The sequence below is a fragment of the Coturnix japonica genome, chromosome 8 (genome assembly GCF_001577835.2).
Source record: "Coturnix japonica isolate 7356 chromosome 8, Coturnix japonica 2.1, whole genome shotgun sequence".
Classification (NCBI taxonomy): Eukaryota; Metazoa; Chordata; class Aves; order Galliformes; family Phasianidae; genus Coturnix; species Coturnix japonica.
The window spans coordinates 25,574,133-25,590,615 of NC_029523.1; the positions used below are offsets into that span (position 1 = coordinate 25,574,133).

The 16,483-nt window shown below is 47.0% G+C and overlaps 1 protein-coding gene across 2 annotated transcripts in view; it reads left to right on the forward strand.

Moving 5' to 3' along the window:
- PDE4B (phosphodiesterase 4B) overlaps nucleotides 1-16,483 on the forward strand; it is a 130,757-nt gene that overhangs the window by 25,120 nt on the left and 89,154 nt on the right. Inside the window, exon 1 of one of the 2 annotated variants that reach the window (XM_015870791.2) lies at nucleotides 8,297-9,052. The exons of the other annotated variant lie outside the window; for it this stretch is intronic. Within the exon in view, the coding sequence (XP_015726277.1) occupies nucleotides 8,817-9,052 (236 nt within the window). The 5' untranslated portion in view covers nucleotides 8,297-8,816. Of the gene's footprint in view, nucleotides 1-8,296; nucleotides 9,053-16,483 lie in introns of those variants that run through there. 2 annotated transcript variants of the gene reach the window in all.

A 16,483-nucleotide genomic window follows, 5' to 3' on the forward strand; every position in this document is an offset into this window, starting at 1 on the left:
TGGTCAATTCTATGGCTCAGTGTCTTCTGAAGTGGTTTTATGATGCAGGAAATGGTCAAAATCTAGAAGCAAATTGGATTGGGTGCCTGCAGTACTCAGGCTTCTGCTCCAGGTGGTGACAGCAGGCAGCAAATGTGGTGCAATGTTAACAGCAAAACAACAAAATTCAGTGGGATTTTGGGCAACTGAGTCCAATACTGCATGCTCAGCAGAGATGCTGAATTCAGCTGGGTTTGACCCCTGTGAAGTTTCTGTGCTGGTGGTAACTGGCCAAGGGGCAGGCATGGGAAATTAGAGTGGGGAAGGGTATGGAGATCTGCTTACCCTGTGCAGTAGGTCAAAGTCTCACGTCTTAGATTGTTTCAAGTACAAAAGATAACTGCAGAAATATGCTGCAACCCGAAAATAGAAGAAGAAAGAGATGAGCTGGCTTTCCATTTGATGTGGAAAATAGAAGCCTAGAGGGAAAAACAAGCACCTTGTAAGCACATTTCTGATTTCTGTCTGTGCTTAGAAGTACTTAAATTGCAGAATGGTTGAGGTTGGAAGGGACCTCTGAACGTCATCTGCTCCAAGAAGTGTGTTACTGTGTAAGTCACTGGGATCGAGTGCTGCTATTGAACACGGTTCCTGTGTATCTCAAAAGCCTGGGCTGTATTTCCATAGAGCATCCTGAAGAAGGAGGCCAGCTCTGTTCCTCACAGCACTATATGTACTCCAGGGGAAAAACAGTTCTTAATTACACTGTGCTGTTTCTGGATACTGTACATGATAGTGTAGTTTCATAAAACAGAAGAGCATGATTGACCTGAGTTTCTTTGCATTGAGAAAGATGTGAGTGTTGACTGGGAATATCCTTAAAGGATTTCAGCTGTTGAATTATTGTTTGCTTGCTCTTCAGCGAGGTTCCTTTGAAATCTTATCTGTTGCGTTTAAGCATCTCTCAGTCCTGCTGCTGAGCGCTGGATTTTATGGCTTGGAGAGCCAGCAGCCCCTCCAGCTGGGACTTGAAAAGCTGCAATGTTCTGTTGGGATTTACATCTTGTGGAGTCTGCTGTAGTTCACAGGTTCTCCTGATGAAGTTCAGTGCGGTTCCCATCCACTTGGGTTTGGCAGGGTGATGGGCAGGGGGTTATAAGCCTCATATGAAGGAGGGAAGTCTTTGGTTCTGATGCCCTTGGTGTTCGCTCTGCCCAGCTCTGTTGCTCTCCCTCCAGCAGTAGGTCGGTGTGACTGCACGCCTCAAGCTGCGCAGGTCATTTGTCACTAACACTCATTAGGGTCATTAACACTACTTATGTTTTGTTTTTGCAGTATTACATTTTCCTTAACCCTGACATTTCCTTAGTTTGCATTTATTAGATTGGTTGGCTTTTCCTCTGCTTATACAGCATCCCCTTTTAGTCTGAACTGCACGTGGAGTCGCTGGTCCTGTTGCAGCTGATGCAGAAGGCTGCACTGCAGGCTTTGCCTGGAGGTACCCACTGAGTGCAGAGGTAGCTGATGGCACGCAGAAAAGGCCCTTAATGATTCAGTAATAATTATATGCCTCTATCCAGAATGAAGTAAGACAGCATGAGATGTATCTAGAATGGAAAGAAATGAGTCACCATTAATTAGCAAAAGACAATGAAGCTTCTGAAATATTATGTTCAAATTTCGTCCTCCCAAGAATGTAAAATAAATGGAGATTATGGAAATACAGCTGATAGAAAAGCTGAATCAGACAAGAATTTGACACAACTTTCTTTTATCTTTAAACTTCTGACTAATGATGACTTCATCTGAAAGGAAAGATCAAAACCTGTTTGCTTTGTTCCCTGGAGAACCACCCTCCTGGCGCTCAGCAGAGCCGTGTTGGCAGGGCTCATCATCACTCAGGTGGTGGGCTGCTCTGTGCTGCCCTGACAGCAAAGCAGCTGTTTTAAGCATCGATGTGAAGGTGCGTAGAATAAAGTAGCAGAGCTGTGCCCTGCAGTGTGAGACCAGCACCATCTGTGACATGTGTCTGTGTGCTGCTTCAGTGCTATCTGAGAACGTGTGCATCCTGCTGCCAGCATCCAGGCCTGCCAGTGCCACTGTGCCCTCCTGGGCCTTGTATGCACGTCGAGAGGCAGAGAACTAAGTTGTGAGCTCCTTTCAGTAGAAGGAGTCCAGTGTTGCACTGGATGAGAAATTAAGGAATGGAAAGAATGGGAATATTGGGGCTGGGATGCACACAGGAATGTATTTCTTTATGGAAAGGGTTGTTAATGGGTGCCCAAGGGAGGTGGTTGAGTCACCATCCCTGGATGTGTTTAAAAACCATTTGGATGTGGTGCTGAGGGACATGATTTAGCAGAGGGTTGTTAGGGTACTATGGTTAGGTCGTGGTTGGACTTGAGGAGCTTTAAGGTCTTTTCCAACCTGAGCAGGTCTATGACTCTGTGATGCCCCCTGTTGTGCCATGTCTGTTTAGCAGCCCAGCTGCTCTTGCAGAGTAGGATTCGATGCACTGTGCATTCTTCCTCAGCCAAACTCAACAAAGCCCACTTACAAATCACATTTCTAAATACTTGTAACCAAGCTGTGAGATCAGTTCATTAGTAACACTATTATCTCTGGTCTGTTATGAATGGCTCTTCTGATTGGTGAGACTCCTTTGAGATAAAACTGCTTCTGTAGTCAAGACGTAACAAACCTATTTGTTCTGTTGGTGCCAGTCCTTCAGCTTTGGATTTGCTTGTCTTCAGTGGCTGTGGTTGGTGCCAGGTGGTGATGTGAGGTGAGCCATGCAGCCAGCCCCTGGGGGCTCATGTCAGCTGCCTGCCACTGACAGTGACAGAGGCTGTTGTATGTCATAGCACCAGAGAATGGTTTCAGTTGGAAGAGATTCTCAAAGGCCATCTGATTCCACTCCCTGCAGTGAACAGGGACACCCCCAGCTCCACCGGGTGCTCAGAGCCCCATCCCTGACCTTGGGTGTCTGCAGGGATGGGGCACCACTGCCTCTCTGGGAACTCTGTGCCAGTGCCTCACCACCACTAGCGTTAAGAACTTCTTCCTTAAATCCCATCTGAATCTCCCCTCTTTTAGTTTGAAACCATTTCTTGTCCTGTGACAACAGACCTTGCTAGTGCCTGACCACTTCTTTCTTTTAGCCCTGGTCGGTGGGTTTTGGGCTGTGAATTTCTTCCTCTACTTGAGCTGTAATGGATAAAGCAGTATGTGAATTTTGTATGGTATCCAGGCACCAAAACTGAAGGCACTTGGCCAAGCTGGAGCTTACAGCCTTGCAGTTGAACAGTAAATGTGGTGAGCTTTACCTCTCTTCATTTTCTTAGGGGAGCAGCAGTTAAAAACAGATGTGTGCTGTAAACCTTACGCTATTTAATTTGAGAGACGATAAGCTGTACATGGTCTGGAACTCAATATAGTTTCAGACTTTCACTTGCATGCAGGGTGGGATGGTTTTCTCAGTCAGCTGCAGCAGAATGAAGAACTTGAAAGGGGAAGAGTCGAGTACCAGAATAGAGCAGTTACAGATTAACAGTCCTGTTTCTGAGTCCTGCTCAGCTGTTGCAGGTGAGGCTGGTAATGGAGAGTTGTTTGCTCATGGAGATGACTTAAATCCTTTATCTGAAAGGTGGAGGGGCTTTGTCCAGGGCTAAGCATGTGGTGTTGGCCCATTCCCATTGCCCATGTCAGAGCAGAGGTAGGCGACAAAACGGATCTGTAATTTTTCTTTGCCTTGGCTTCTTTTGCTCTGCAGTCACTATAGAGGTTTCTGCCTTTGAAGAATAAGCTTACACTCTCAGCTCACTTGTGAAGTATTAATCTATAGCTCTGAAATCAGAAAATAATCTAAAGGAATGCAGATTGTTCTGACATATGTGATTACTCACTAGGGATAATATAGAAGGCAGTTAAAAGTGAGATATATTCTAAATCAAGCACAAAGTTGCTAAGGAAATTACTGTTATGAATGCCATATCTTACATCGTTCCCCAGGGGTTTATAAGTCCTAAATGTATCTCCTCATATGTAGCTACTGGGAAGTAATAACAAAAAGACTTATAAAGTAGCGTTGTAGTGCTGTAAGAAGCTGTGCTTTCTGTTTAACTATGGAGTGCAAGGCGTTGGGCTGACTGCTCTGCTGCCATGTCCATCCACCTTCTGAATGCACCAAGTGCTGCTGCTCAGGTGGTGCAGGGACTGCTTGACCTGGAGGAGCAGTTCTGTGAGCACAGATGTGCTGCTGGGGGCTCTCGAGGTGTCTGTCTTAGAGGTGGGGTTGGCTTATCTGTGGCACACCTGAAATGGATCCTGGACCTTCCTTGTCTCGCTAGAGGTACGAGGTGTTTTAAAGACTTAAAAACATACAAAATCGTGTACTAAAACTGCAATACTTGGATGCTAGATCAAAACCAGACACACGAGCTGCTCAATAAATGTGGGCTGACCTGCTCTAAAGCAACTGGATGCTGTTTAATTGGGAAGAGCTCAGGAGGCCTTTAGGGTAGAGCGGGTCCTGTTCAGCCCTTGGGAAGCTCCTAGAAGTGCGTAATTTCTTTGTGCTGCTGTCCAGACTCCCTAAAATAAGGACAGACTTTTCCAGTTGCTTCTTTCTTTTGCAGTTGGCTCAGCTCTTACTCTGCAAACGTAAGTGTTGCTAGGTGCTGTGGTTCTGTCTTCTGTGGCCATTTATAGCGCTCCAAAACGTCACTTCCAAGGTCTGTGCAAGAATTACTGGTGTCAGCCCCTCAGAAGGATTCAAAGGCTCCTCAATCTGTGGGAACGGAGGTACAGGGTGTATGATTTTGAACTACTGAATATAGCAAAAACTGATCTTCCAATGGTAATAGAAATTGCTGCGAATTGTAATTATTATTTTTGCCCCTTCAACGTGGGGAACTTGTCTTGCAAACCAGTAATTAGTGATGTATTTCTGCCTCTCGTTCAGCATTTCGATTTTGGAAACATTCAGGGAAATACAAGAAAAATCCTCAAACATGTCATTTCAAGTTTTCTGTCAGGGAGATATTGAGAGACCATCTTTTAGAAGCTGAGCTTGTGAGCCAGCAGGCGTTGCAGCTGAGTGAAGGCAAGGGCAGGGTATGAGCTCTGTGCTTTATAAGATGAAAAGGAAACAAAACCCAAACCATAAAACCTCCCACCTGTGGGCCCAAAAGACATGGTTCCTGCGCTGGGCTTTGTATTAAGGATGTTATTAAGGGAGGGCTGGAGCAGTTTATTGCGTGCAGCTTCCAGATAATGTTTTTGTTGTGACATTTATACTGTTATTGAGGACTGGGTTTGCTCTGTGTTCTTTGGTTGCTGTGCTGTGTTGGGGCTTTCTTCCTTGTGGTAGGAAGTTGTGGCTGATGGAGCACATCTCAAATTAGGACGGTGCTTTCTTTTTATTCAGGCTAAATGACTATTTTAAAGCATCAGATTTGGGTGCGATGGTTTAAAAATGTCAATCATAGGTATATGTTTAAGTAGAGCATGTCATCAGCTTTGCTACTTCTTTGAATGGAGCGACAGTGAAATATGGATTAGGAGGGGTAGAATGAACTAGTGTGGGTTACAATGCATAGAATTAAGGAATATAACACCCAGCTGCTAATATCTCAAGTCCCTGAGTGAAAAGTCACCTAACTAAAAGTCAGCTCCTCCCTTCCCACAGGAGCATGCAGGACATCTCGCAGTCACTTCTTCCCTGGTGTTTTATTTTATACTGGCAACTCTGACTTAGAAACAGGTAAAGAACAGTGCTAGTGTAAAGAAAGTGTATGTTTTCTTGTTGCTTAGCAATTGTGCCTGCTCTCAGCAGGGTGAAGACCAGCCTGTGGTGAGGAGTTGTGTGCTTGGCAATATTGTTTTCCACCTATATCAGTTGTTCTATTAAAAACCATTAAAATCTTCTCCCACTCTAGGAAGGTTTTATGAAAAAGCACCCAATTGAACTTTGGAAAATTCCTTAATTTCTCCTGTTCTTCTGAGCTCTTTCTGTTTCCTTTCACCCCTGCTGGGCCCTTCTTTAATCATCTTTCTTGCCTCCGTTGCTCTTCCTTTGTATGACCATTTGCTTTTCTGATCTGAAATTCCTTATTGCTCATGGACAGCCCATCTCAGTGCACACATTAGTCTATAAGGGCAGGCACATCTCCGTGTTACGTCCTCTTGTGTCACACTGCATGAGCTCAGGCAGCAGCAAGATGCCTGTTGGCCATTTTTTGCTTGTATGAGGGGGACCTGCAGAGGGCTGAGCCTTGTACCTGGCTGTTCTGTCTGCCCTTGTTCCCTGTTGCTGACTGTAACCTCAGCAAGTACAGTCATTTTTCAGAACTACTGCCAACTTTATTCTTATACATGCCAGTTACTTCACGTCTCTTGAGATGTTCTCACCTCTTCTTGGATTACCCTGAAGGAAAGCAGCCTGTCTCGATGGAATTCCCATACTGATGTCGGCAGTGACTGTACAGACACTGGCTGTGTGCAGCGTGTGCCAGCGTGAAGGATGGCAGCCCACACAGTCAGCTCAGCTACCCAGCAGGTCCCAGTGCTGCCGAGCCCAGCAGAAGGCACGTGCTGTGCTCATAGTGAGCTTTTGGAACGCTCTTTGTTATGTGTCCTGGACCTCAGCATGGCCAAACCCCCCTGTGTTGTGGCTGGCCAAAGCAGTGAGTGGCACTTGGCTTTTTCATCCTTCATGTGTGAGTAAGGGGGTTACCTCTGCTCGTGCTCTCCTTTTCCCCACCTTGCTAGCTTAGTCTTCCTTATTTTCCTTCACTCCATCGGCAGCCTTGGCACACTGTACTGCAGTGTCCTCTGGGGGTTGGTACCTCATTGCTAATTGTCCAACTAATGAGAAGCACTCCCTAATTGAACGCTGCTACTGAAAAAGCTTTGGGTTCAGGTAGGGAAGTACCAGCTCAATATGAGGAGTGTGCCGTGGTGCAGCATGCTTTATTGCAGAGTGCCTCTAAAGGATGGCTTCCCCCCCTTTTTTTTTTCTCCTTGCTATTTCAGCAGCTTAATGAAAAGAAATGCTGTGTTTCTAATATAAGATCTATTCTCATTTCAAAATACCTCATTTTGGTTCCCGGTGAGTTAGAAAATTCTTTTTTTTCTTGTCTGGAATTCCAGATTCTAAGCATTTGCATGGCTTTTATTTCTCATCCAGCACTGCTTTCAGACTTCCCTTTGTCTTTCCCTGGCTGTCAGTACAGTGGAGATGAAGCACAACAGATCACAGTCTAACACGTCATAGCTCCTGAAGCATTAAATGTTCCTGTTCAGCTACTGTGTCAACCTCTAAGCATCAGATAACGCTGCAGTTTGCACCATCCTTAGGTTATGCTCAGGGAGATTTTTCTACTTCTTCTTTCTAGTAGCTTAGTGGCCACGGTGTCTGGTACCTGGTCTCTGCTATAGGGAAGCCCTATAGGGAGCCTTTTGCTTGATGCTGAGGAAGGCATGTGGGTGTTTTTACAGGCTGTTTTGGGATATAACTGAAAAGAAGCCTGGAGCTGATGGGGCTGCAGGTGATCAGCTGTGTGTGATGATGTCCTCATCTGCCTGGGGGTTCTCGTTCCTTTCTCCTCCTCCTTTACAAAGGATTGCTGTATTTACATTTTAGGGTCTCTTGGTTCTGACCAGCTGGAAAGATGCTCTGCCACTCTCTCTCTGTCAGCATCTCATCTTTAACTTCCTCGTACCTTGTGCTTGTGTGGTGGTTTTTTTGTACTTGGAAGTACAAAAGTTGGTTTTGTGGTGTTTACATTCAGGGCAGATTTAGTTGTTGTTGTTGTTTCTAAATCCCCACATGGCTTATATTTTTTGGCATGAACGTGCTCTGTCCTGGCAGCGCCGGCAGCCCCTGCTCACTCACTACACACTGCCTGCTTGGGGGCTGCTAGTGCTGAGCTGCCCCTTGGCCATACATGAGGAGCCAGAGTGCCAACGCACAGTGCTGCTCTCAGCTACGTCTGTGCTGTGTGCATTCTCACGGCCTTTGTTCTTGCAGAATGTTGTTTGTTGCTTCTTTTTTCAACCCCCCGCTCCGTTTTAGACCTTTTCTTGCCTTGTGCATCTCTCACTGCCAGTGCTGGAGCCACAGTTCTGGATCACTCTGGCTGTACCTGACAGCAGCGGCACAGCCCCCAGCTTAGGCTTTAGCACTGCGTGGGAATCCGACCCGCTCATAGTGCAGGACAGAGCTGAGCAGAAGCCACTTGTCAAAATAATATTGAACCAATAACACGCCATGGGTGGAGCTACTGCGGTAATGGCTAAAACTAAATCTGAATGGAGACCTTTTTGTTCAGCATCCTGGGTCTGAATGAAGCGGGGTACCTGGCTCACCACAGACGCAGGAACCCCTGGATTTGATCAGCACCCACCCCAAGATGCTGCGTTGTTGTGCTGTGCAGGTGCGCGGAGCCGGAGCCTCCTATGGAAGGGATTGATTATTGGAGGGTCCTGATGAATTTTTCATGAGCGGGCGCGCACAGCTGAATGAATGCAGCGAGTGTCGGCGTGCAGCTCGCAGCCGGCCCCGTCTGCAAGGAGGCTGCTGACACACAAACACGCTGGCGCATTTTCAGGGGGAGCGCCGGGCTGATAAAGGCTTTTCTGACAGCGCTGGCTTCTTGCTGTCCTCCCCTTTCTGCTGCCGTTGCTCCAGGCAGCCTTGGCGTTTGGAAGGCAGCCTGGTGAATGAGTGGGATAAGCCCTGCTGATTTATCAACGCTTTTAATCTGCGGCGATGCCTGTGTGATGCGTTTTTGTTCTGCTTTCTGAATGGTGAGAGCTCGCGTAACGTCTGAGCTATGACGGCAAAAGATTCTTCCAGGGAACTTGCTACTCCGGAGTCCGAGATTTACATCAGGACTTTCAAAGAGCAGATGCATTTAGAACTCGAGCTTCCCAAGCTGCCCGGGAACAGACCCACGTCTCCAAAGATCTCTCCCCGCAGCTCCCCGAGGAACTCTCCCTGCTTTTTCAGAAAGTTGCTGGTGAACAAAAGCATCCGCCAGCGCCGGCGCTTCACGGTGGCACATACATGGTAAGCTCTGCTCCGTGCCGGGGGGTGACAAAGCAACAAAGGTAGCAGCGTTTTGGGCTGAAAAATGCGCTGGGATTCATTCGCAGCAAGAGTTGGGTGAATAGAGCAGAGGGCAGCCCAAATGTGTGTAAGGCAGTGCCTCTGCCATTGGCATTCAGCTGCTGCTCCCCAGCATACATCCAGCCCATTATTCCCCTGCGCGGCGGCTGGTCACCAAACAAAGAGGCAGCCAGGAACTTTCCCGGGTGTTGCTGCTGCCTCTGGGAGGCTGTGGGGATGGGTTTTGGCTCCCCCAAGACAATCTCTGCCTTCACACCCCTAGATAACAGCACAACACAGAGCAGGCTGGGAAGGGTCCTCCTGGGGCTGAATCCTGGAAAGGGCTTTAACTTGATGCCTCCTGACCATTGTTACCTGCTTCAGGTATCCCTTCTTTCAGCCGTTTTTCACAGAAATTCTGGCCAAGAGCTGTCTTTTCCTTCCAGTTGCTGACCCCCCAGCAGCCCATTTGCATGCCATTGCAATTCATGGTCAGCTGCCTCTGGCCGTCAGTTCTGCTGGCTGAACCATACTGTCAACAGAGATCCAACGCACAGCTCTGGGAAACCAGGGGAAATCGTGTTGGTCTGTTTTCTAGATGGTGAACCTTGGACAGCCCACCTTTTCAGCTCCCCGCCTGTCTGTAAATACGCACTGGGTAGCTGTGGGACTTGCACCAAAAACTTTCAGTAGCACTGTCATTTTCAAAGCTTGCCCATACAGCCACGTTAATGGCCTTCCTGTTCTGCAGGGTGAAGCAGAGGAGGGAGGGCTGGGCTGTCCCCCGAGATCTGTGTGGGCCGGGTGCTTGGTGTACCTGAAACACCCCGGTGCCATTGCTGTATCTGCTGCTTTTGGAAACAGGATGTTTCCAACTGGGACCATTCTGCAACGCTGTGTGTGTTCCTCAGCTCCCTGCAGCCTTTTAATTGGGTATAGGCAGTGGTGTTTAGGTTTGTACATGTGGGTTCCTTGGACAGCTGTCATCTCTCACAGCACGGTACCAGGGGGTGCTGCCCATCCTGCCCTGCTGGGTTGTCCTGATAAACCAGGCTGCTGGGAGTTAGTGGGGCACACTGGGTGTCTGTTGCCTGGGGAAGGCAGCGAGTCCGTGTGCACACACACACCTGGGGATGTAGCTGATAATCCCTTGGACCAGTAGAGGTGGGATTATCCTGAGTTTGTTGTTTAACAGAAGGGTGGAAGGTTCTCGTGCTCTTTCCATTGGAGTCTTTAGAATCAGATTCTGAGTTGCACATAACAGGTTTTAACCTTACAGAAGGAAACTGCTGTAGAAGTAATGAAAATTGCCTTTGCAAGGAAAGGTTTCCAACCTGCTGGGATGCGTGTGCCTGCTGTACAGTCGGGGCGCAGCAAACTCAAGCGTACTGTCAGCTTGCTGTGGCATCTTATGAAACAGGAGGGAGCTGACTCTGTAAGTGTGATGCAACATTTGTTAGATTGTCTGGAGAGCTGTGCTGCACGTGTGCTGTGAGCTGGGCGCTTCCAGCAGGGCGGCTGGATCTGCTCATTAGCTGCAAATCTGTTGTGCAGAAGCAGGAGAACATCCATCACCTGTGCTGCGCAGGAAGGCCGCTTATGTAAGGTCCCCTTGTGCCGTGAGGACGTGTGGCTGGATAGGAAGGGCCTCAGAAGTAATGCAAACCACGCAATGATTAAAAGGGAATTAATCCGCCCCTCTGAAAATCACGTAATCTTCAGCTTTCATAGTGTGTTGAACAGGGAACTTCTTCTGTGTGGGGATTAGCGGCATGGTAAATGGTGATGTTTCACCACCTTTATCCGCACCGCTAATCTCATTACTTGATGAATCTCCTGTTCATTCTTCTATGCTCTTTATTTTCAGTTTTCTGTCTTAATTGCTCTGCTCCTTTGCTTTTCAATCCATCATCCTTTCTTGGCGTTCTTCTCCTTTTCTAACTGAATGCATTTCAACTTCTTTCTCCTGGTTATACTGATGAAGTCTGTCATCACCGTTCCTCTTCTGTACCCAATCACTTTTCAGCAGCAAACAAAAAACAAGGCTGTGATTCAAACACTTCTGTGCTCCGAATGTTCCCCCCAGGACCCAGTTGTCACGACAGTACATGACCGACATGTCAGCACTGTGCCCTTCGCCATCTGCCACCCATCCCTGCCTGCCTGCAGCCCTCCCATCACATGCTGTGGCTGCTGCTGCTGTGCCCAGTCTTTGAATACCTCTTCCATAGAACCTAACAGTACTGAAAAGTGTTAAGCCTGCACTCTTTTTCCTCTGCCAGAATCCACAGGTCTCATTCTTCCATCCCGCACTTTTGTCCTAAAGATGCTGAAACCCCCATCCCATTTCTTCCTTTCTGCAGCCAGCCTTGGTACCGGCTGTGTTTGTTGGCTTCTGTGTCAGCGTTTTAATGAAGTGTTTTCTTAGGGTACGATGTTTATTGTCTTATCTAAGACTTTTTATTTCTTTTTTTACAAATGAATTTCTGTCTCCCTTTCATTGGTTTGGCGAGTTTACGTGAGTTCTCTGCTGGTAGCAGTCACCTATAGAGTAAAGAATGCACAAGGTAGGATGGAAATGGCATGGTAGGAAATCTTGCTTTGTTTTGTTCTTTTGGTTATCTTACAGTGCAGTTGAAATGCCAACACATTTGCTTTGTAAGGTATACTGCAAATTGTGAATCATATGCTGGCCTTAGGTTTTTGTTGAAAACATGATCTGTTTTCATTGCAAAATAATCTTCTGTGGTGGAATGTATTAAGTTAAATAGTATGGCACAATCCAGTCAGAGGGGTAGCATTTGAGCTCGTTCCAAGCCTGGTGAATAACAACTGATCTGTTTAATTACTCGGAGCTGCACGACGTCCTGTAGGCACATCACAGCTATCAAGAGACGTAACGCTTTGTTTTGCTTTCTGAGCATCGAGCTTCTGGAACCAACTAACAAAGGCTGAACTAGTTGCAACCGATGCTGCAACAGGAGTTCAGACTATTCCTGTTTTGGAGACTGTCTGTGTACTTGAATTTGCTGAGGATGACGAGCGTTTATGAGACTCATGAATCTCCTCAGTCATTCTGGCACCGAATCCCAGGCTGGTTTGGGTTGGAAGGGAGCTTAAAGCACCCCCTGTCTCACCTCCTGCCAGCTCCCATGGCCCAGGTGCCCAGGGCCCCATCCACAACCTTGAGCATCTCCAGAGGTGGGAGGCCCACAGCTCTCTGGGCAGCAGGGCTGGGGCCTCACTGCCCCCCATGGCAAAGTATTTCCTCCTAGTGTCCTCAGGACCCTCACAGAGCTGCTTTTGGGGAGAATGAAAGGGGCCTCAGCTGCACAAGTCCTGTTCTAGGCTGAATTAGGAACTGGCTTTTGTTTTGGAGGCAAAGGCGGTCAGTCTCACTGTAGCCTGTTTCCATCTGAAAGCACCGTATGATTTGATTTTGGACACATTTCAGCTTTGCTGTATATGTAGCAGGATGCATTTCCCTAGTTCTGGAGTTGAATAGCATGCTTGTCTTTACTTCATGAACAGATCTGGTTTTGTTTTTCACTGGCTATTGATACAGCTTCAAGCCTTTGTTCATTTGAAGAAATAGGCAGAGGAATAGGCAGTTTATTCTCTTGCTCGCTGGTATTGGACGCATGAAGTTGCTCTGTTATTTGTTGAAACTCCAAGGAGAAAGAAGCCGAATCAAGGAGGGAAAAGGATGGGGAGGGTCAGGAGGTTCTCTTCTTTTTACCCCTGCTGAATACATTTTTCCACACATCCCAGGAGAAGTTCCTGAGCAACAGCCAGAGTGGCAGGGAAGGTTCCAAAGGGCACAGAAGTGAGGAGGGCTCATGGAACAAGAGACATAAGAACACACAGCAAACCCAAACTCTCTGGGTCATCCTTAAACTGCCCTGTCAGCCTGCTTTGCCTTGGGGCCTTGCTTTATGGTGCTGGAGCTGGTTTCCAGTAGTGACCAATGAAGCACACTTGTATCTGCCGCATCATTTGTGCGCTGTGGATGAGCTTTGCTGCAGAGCCATCATACGTTCTGTGGTTTGCCATTGTTTTTTATCTTTTTTAGCTTTGTGAGTAACCCCAGCAAGCCCTCAGAAATGATTCCTCTGTGTTTCGCTTCTGTTACCCTACAGTATCTTAGTGGAACATCGCACTGATCCCATAACAGTGATGTGTTTCTTTGTCACCCAGGGCAGGTTTGGGGGTCGTTTAACAGCTAAGGTTGTAGGTTCTTCTGTAATTATCGTAGCATGAGGTTTTTGTGACAGTCCAGTGGAAAATGCTCTTGGCGGAGGTGAATTACAGCAGTGTCACAGAGAATGCTCTGCTGGTTGGTGCTGTGATGGGCAGATTTGCAAACATAGATTTGGAGAAGCAGAAAGAAGAGATTGGGGAAGTTAAAATGTGGAAAATTAGGGTTGCTCTCAGTCTCCTAATGGAGGACGTGAATGAGATACAGAAGTAAACAAGCTGCACTCTGCTGAAGGGGTGTGATGACTTTTAGCAAGCGTCGTGCCGTTCTGCACAGCATGAACGTATTTGCATCCATGTTCATTATGCCTTCACATTCACTGCTTGCCTTTTCCACGCTGCTGTCTGGTGTGACAGAAAGCACAGTGCTTTGCAAATCAGTGGGCAGCAATGCTTGACATCTGTGAGTCTGTGCAACATAAGGCTATAATATCAGGCTGTAACTGATAGTAAATATTTAAGGCTGTATCTTAGCTGATAGTAAATACAGGGTAATGCACTGATATAGAGGCACAAGCAGAATGCAGAGGTGGAATGAGAAGACTGATGCCAGAGCAGGTGCTAAAGTTTTGGGTAGAATATTGCCCAGGTAGGAGTTTTACTTTCCAAAAATGCCTGCAGAGGTGGAGTCTCAAATAAGGCTCTGCCACTGGGAAGCACTGTAAGAAAGAGCAAGTTTGAATTTCTCAAAGGTTTTTGTTCTTTCAGCATTGTGAATAGGTATTGCTGAGGAACACGTCGGGAATTAAGCAATGCAGGAAGAAGACTGGAGAAACAGCAGCGTGTTTACCAATGCATTTTTTTTTTTTGTTGCTAAAACGACCTGTTTTGGTTGTGGATGAAGCACAAGTGGTACCTCCTGATGGCCACATCTGTCCTCATGCTGTGCTGCGCTGTAGTCTATTCCGGCCTGTTCCATTTTCCACATCACTGCAGTAGGGTGCCTGAGTATGAATCAATTGGGCCTGACCCAGATTGCTTTGGTGTTTTGACTTTCCAATACAGTGGGAAAGTGTGGAAGAACCCAGGGTGAGCAAGCTGTGAGGAGGGAGGGCACTGAGGGAGGAGGAGGGGCAGGCACTGTGGATGTGGTTCTTTTGTTGCTGCAATGATCTGCTATGCTGGGAAGCTGCCTGCTTTGCTACCATCTAGAACTTGTTTTACTAGAAAAGGAAAGCTTTTATGGGTAACATTAGGCTGCCTGCACTCACCGCAACTGAATTACCTTTCTGTAGTCAATGGAATGTTGTGTAGAGCCCTTCTGCTTTTCTTTCTCAACAAGAAAGCTGCGTTTTATCATGATGGAGCAATTAACTGCAGCTTTCTCCACAATAGCTTGCAACAAAACATCTGCCTGGCAGCTAATGGAGTTAAATGGGAACCAGGTTATCAATTTTTAGGGAGTAAATCCATGCTCTTGTGGTGCAAGAGTTCTTGTTGCACTCTCAGCAGCTCCATGTGCAGCTCAGTCACTGTGCACGTGGTACCCCAATGCGTCATGGGCAGCCCTCAGGAAAGGAAGGCCTTATTCTGAGTACAGGTGTACGTACAGCAGGTGGACCTGAATGTTTGTGTACTGAATAATTACCATTCTGTTGCAGTGCATGTCTTGTTATTAAAGCCTGTGCAGTAACATGCATTCTATTTTATTGATTTCTGACCTGGGTAGCTGTCTAGACCTTGGAATGGAAAGCGAGCGTGTAGCTCCACCTGAAAGCATGCATCCCCAAAGGAAACACGAGGAGAAATTAATCTCATTTTATCAGTGAAGGAATACGAGAATCCAGAGGTATTTCTCTCAGCTTAGATACGGCTCTTGCACTGGTACAGGTTGTCCAAGTGCATCCAGTTACAACAAAAAGTGCTTCATGAATAGTCTCCTTTTAAAACATCGGCGTGTAGTTTTTACCCTGGTCTCGCAGTATTTACTGTGTGGTTTTGAAATGCACAGAATGTGGTCTGGAAGCAAGTGCTTGCTCCTTGCCTTGTCAGTACATAAAGAACCACGTAAAGAGCCCTTGGTGTGAACTGGAAACATTTTGTGCAGCTCCTTTATTTCAAACAGCTTTAATGAGCCCCGCTGACATTGTGCATATGCAGGTAATGACTGCATAATGATGGACAACTTCATTAGGTTGGAAGGAAAGTTTTCTTTCATAACAATAATGCAGAATTAGCTCTTCCATTTTATTGGGTTTGTTATTACCAGGATAATTGGAGGATCTAATTCTGCATGGAGCCCACTCTGTTCTGGAGCTCATGCCACAGAAAGAGTTTGCATCCATTGCAAGTGCTGCAGTTGCCATCCATCAGCAGCAGCTCGTGCTGCCCTGGCTGGGCACCATGAGAGCAGCTGCTGGGACCAGAGCCCAGTGTGGCTGAACAAGGCAAGGCTTTGGGGCACTGCCCCATGCTTCTCAGCCTTCCACCTCTGGCCGTCACCTCTGGATGCTGCCTTTGTGTTCCAGCCTCAGGGAAGTTTTGTCTGCTCCTCTCAGGTGAGGACCAGGTGTAAGTGAACTACGCATTTATTGCCTGCGGGTCCTTTCATCTGCAAGTGATGGTGCCTGGTGAATACACTGCCAGCCTCCCAGCGGGTGCATAAGGCAGCCATCTATGTTTCAGAAATGCAGATTTCTGTGAGCCAGGTGAGTGACAGATTAGTCAGACGTCAGTGCCAGCTTTCACGATCTTTATTAGAGCATCTGTGAGAGAATTGAGTGCTTCTTGCCTGAAGACTTGAAGACATGTATGCAGACTATGGCTGTTTAAATGCTGCAGGAAGCAAAATGGGGGAGTGATTTACCTAAGAGAGTAAGATCAAGGAGCTGATTATCCTGATGGTATTCATACAGCACTGTAAAGCATAAGAGAAAGTAAATGGTGTTCATGATGTAATACATTTCTTCCTAGCCCTGCCTCATCTTCAGGAGCCTAAATTTTATCCTGAAAAGTCAAGTTCCTGTGAATTATCATAGCGATACCATTTGGTCCCAACGATACTTCTGCCAGAGTACAAGAAGTATTTGCTTACAGTGTAAAGACACGAGTTGTTGAGAAGCTCAGCTGCAGCCTAGGGCTGCCGTAGCCTTATAGAAGCACCTGTGTCCAGTGGCCCAGTGCCGTTGCTCATCA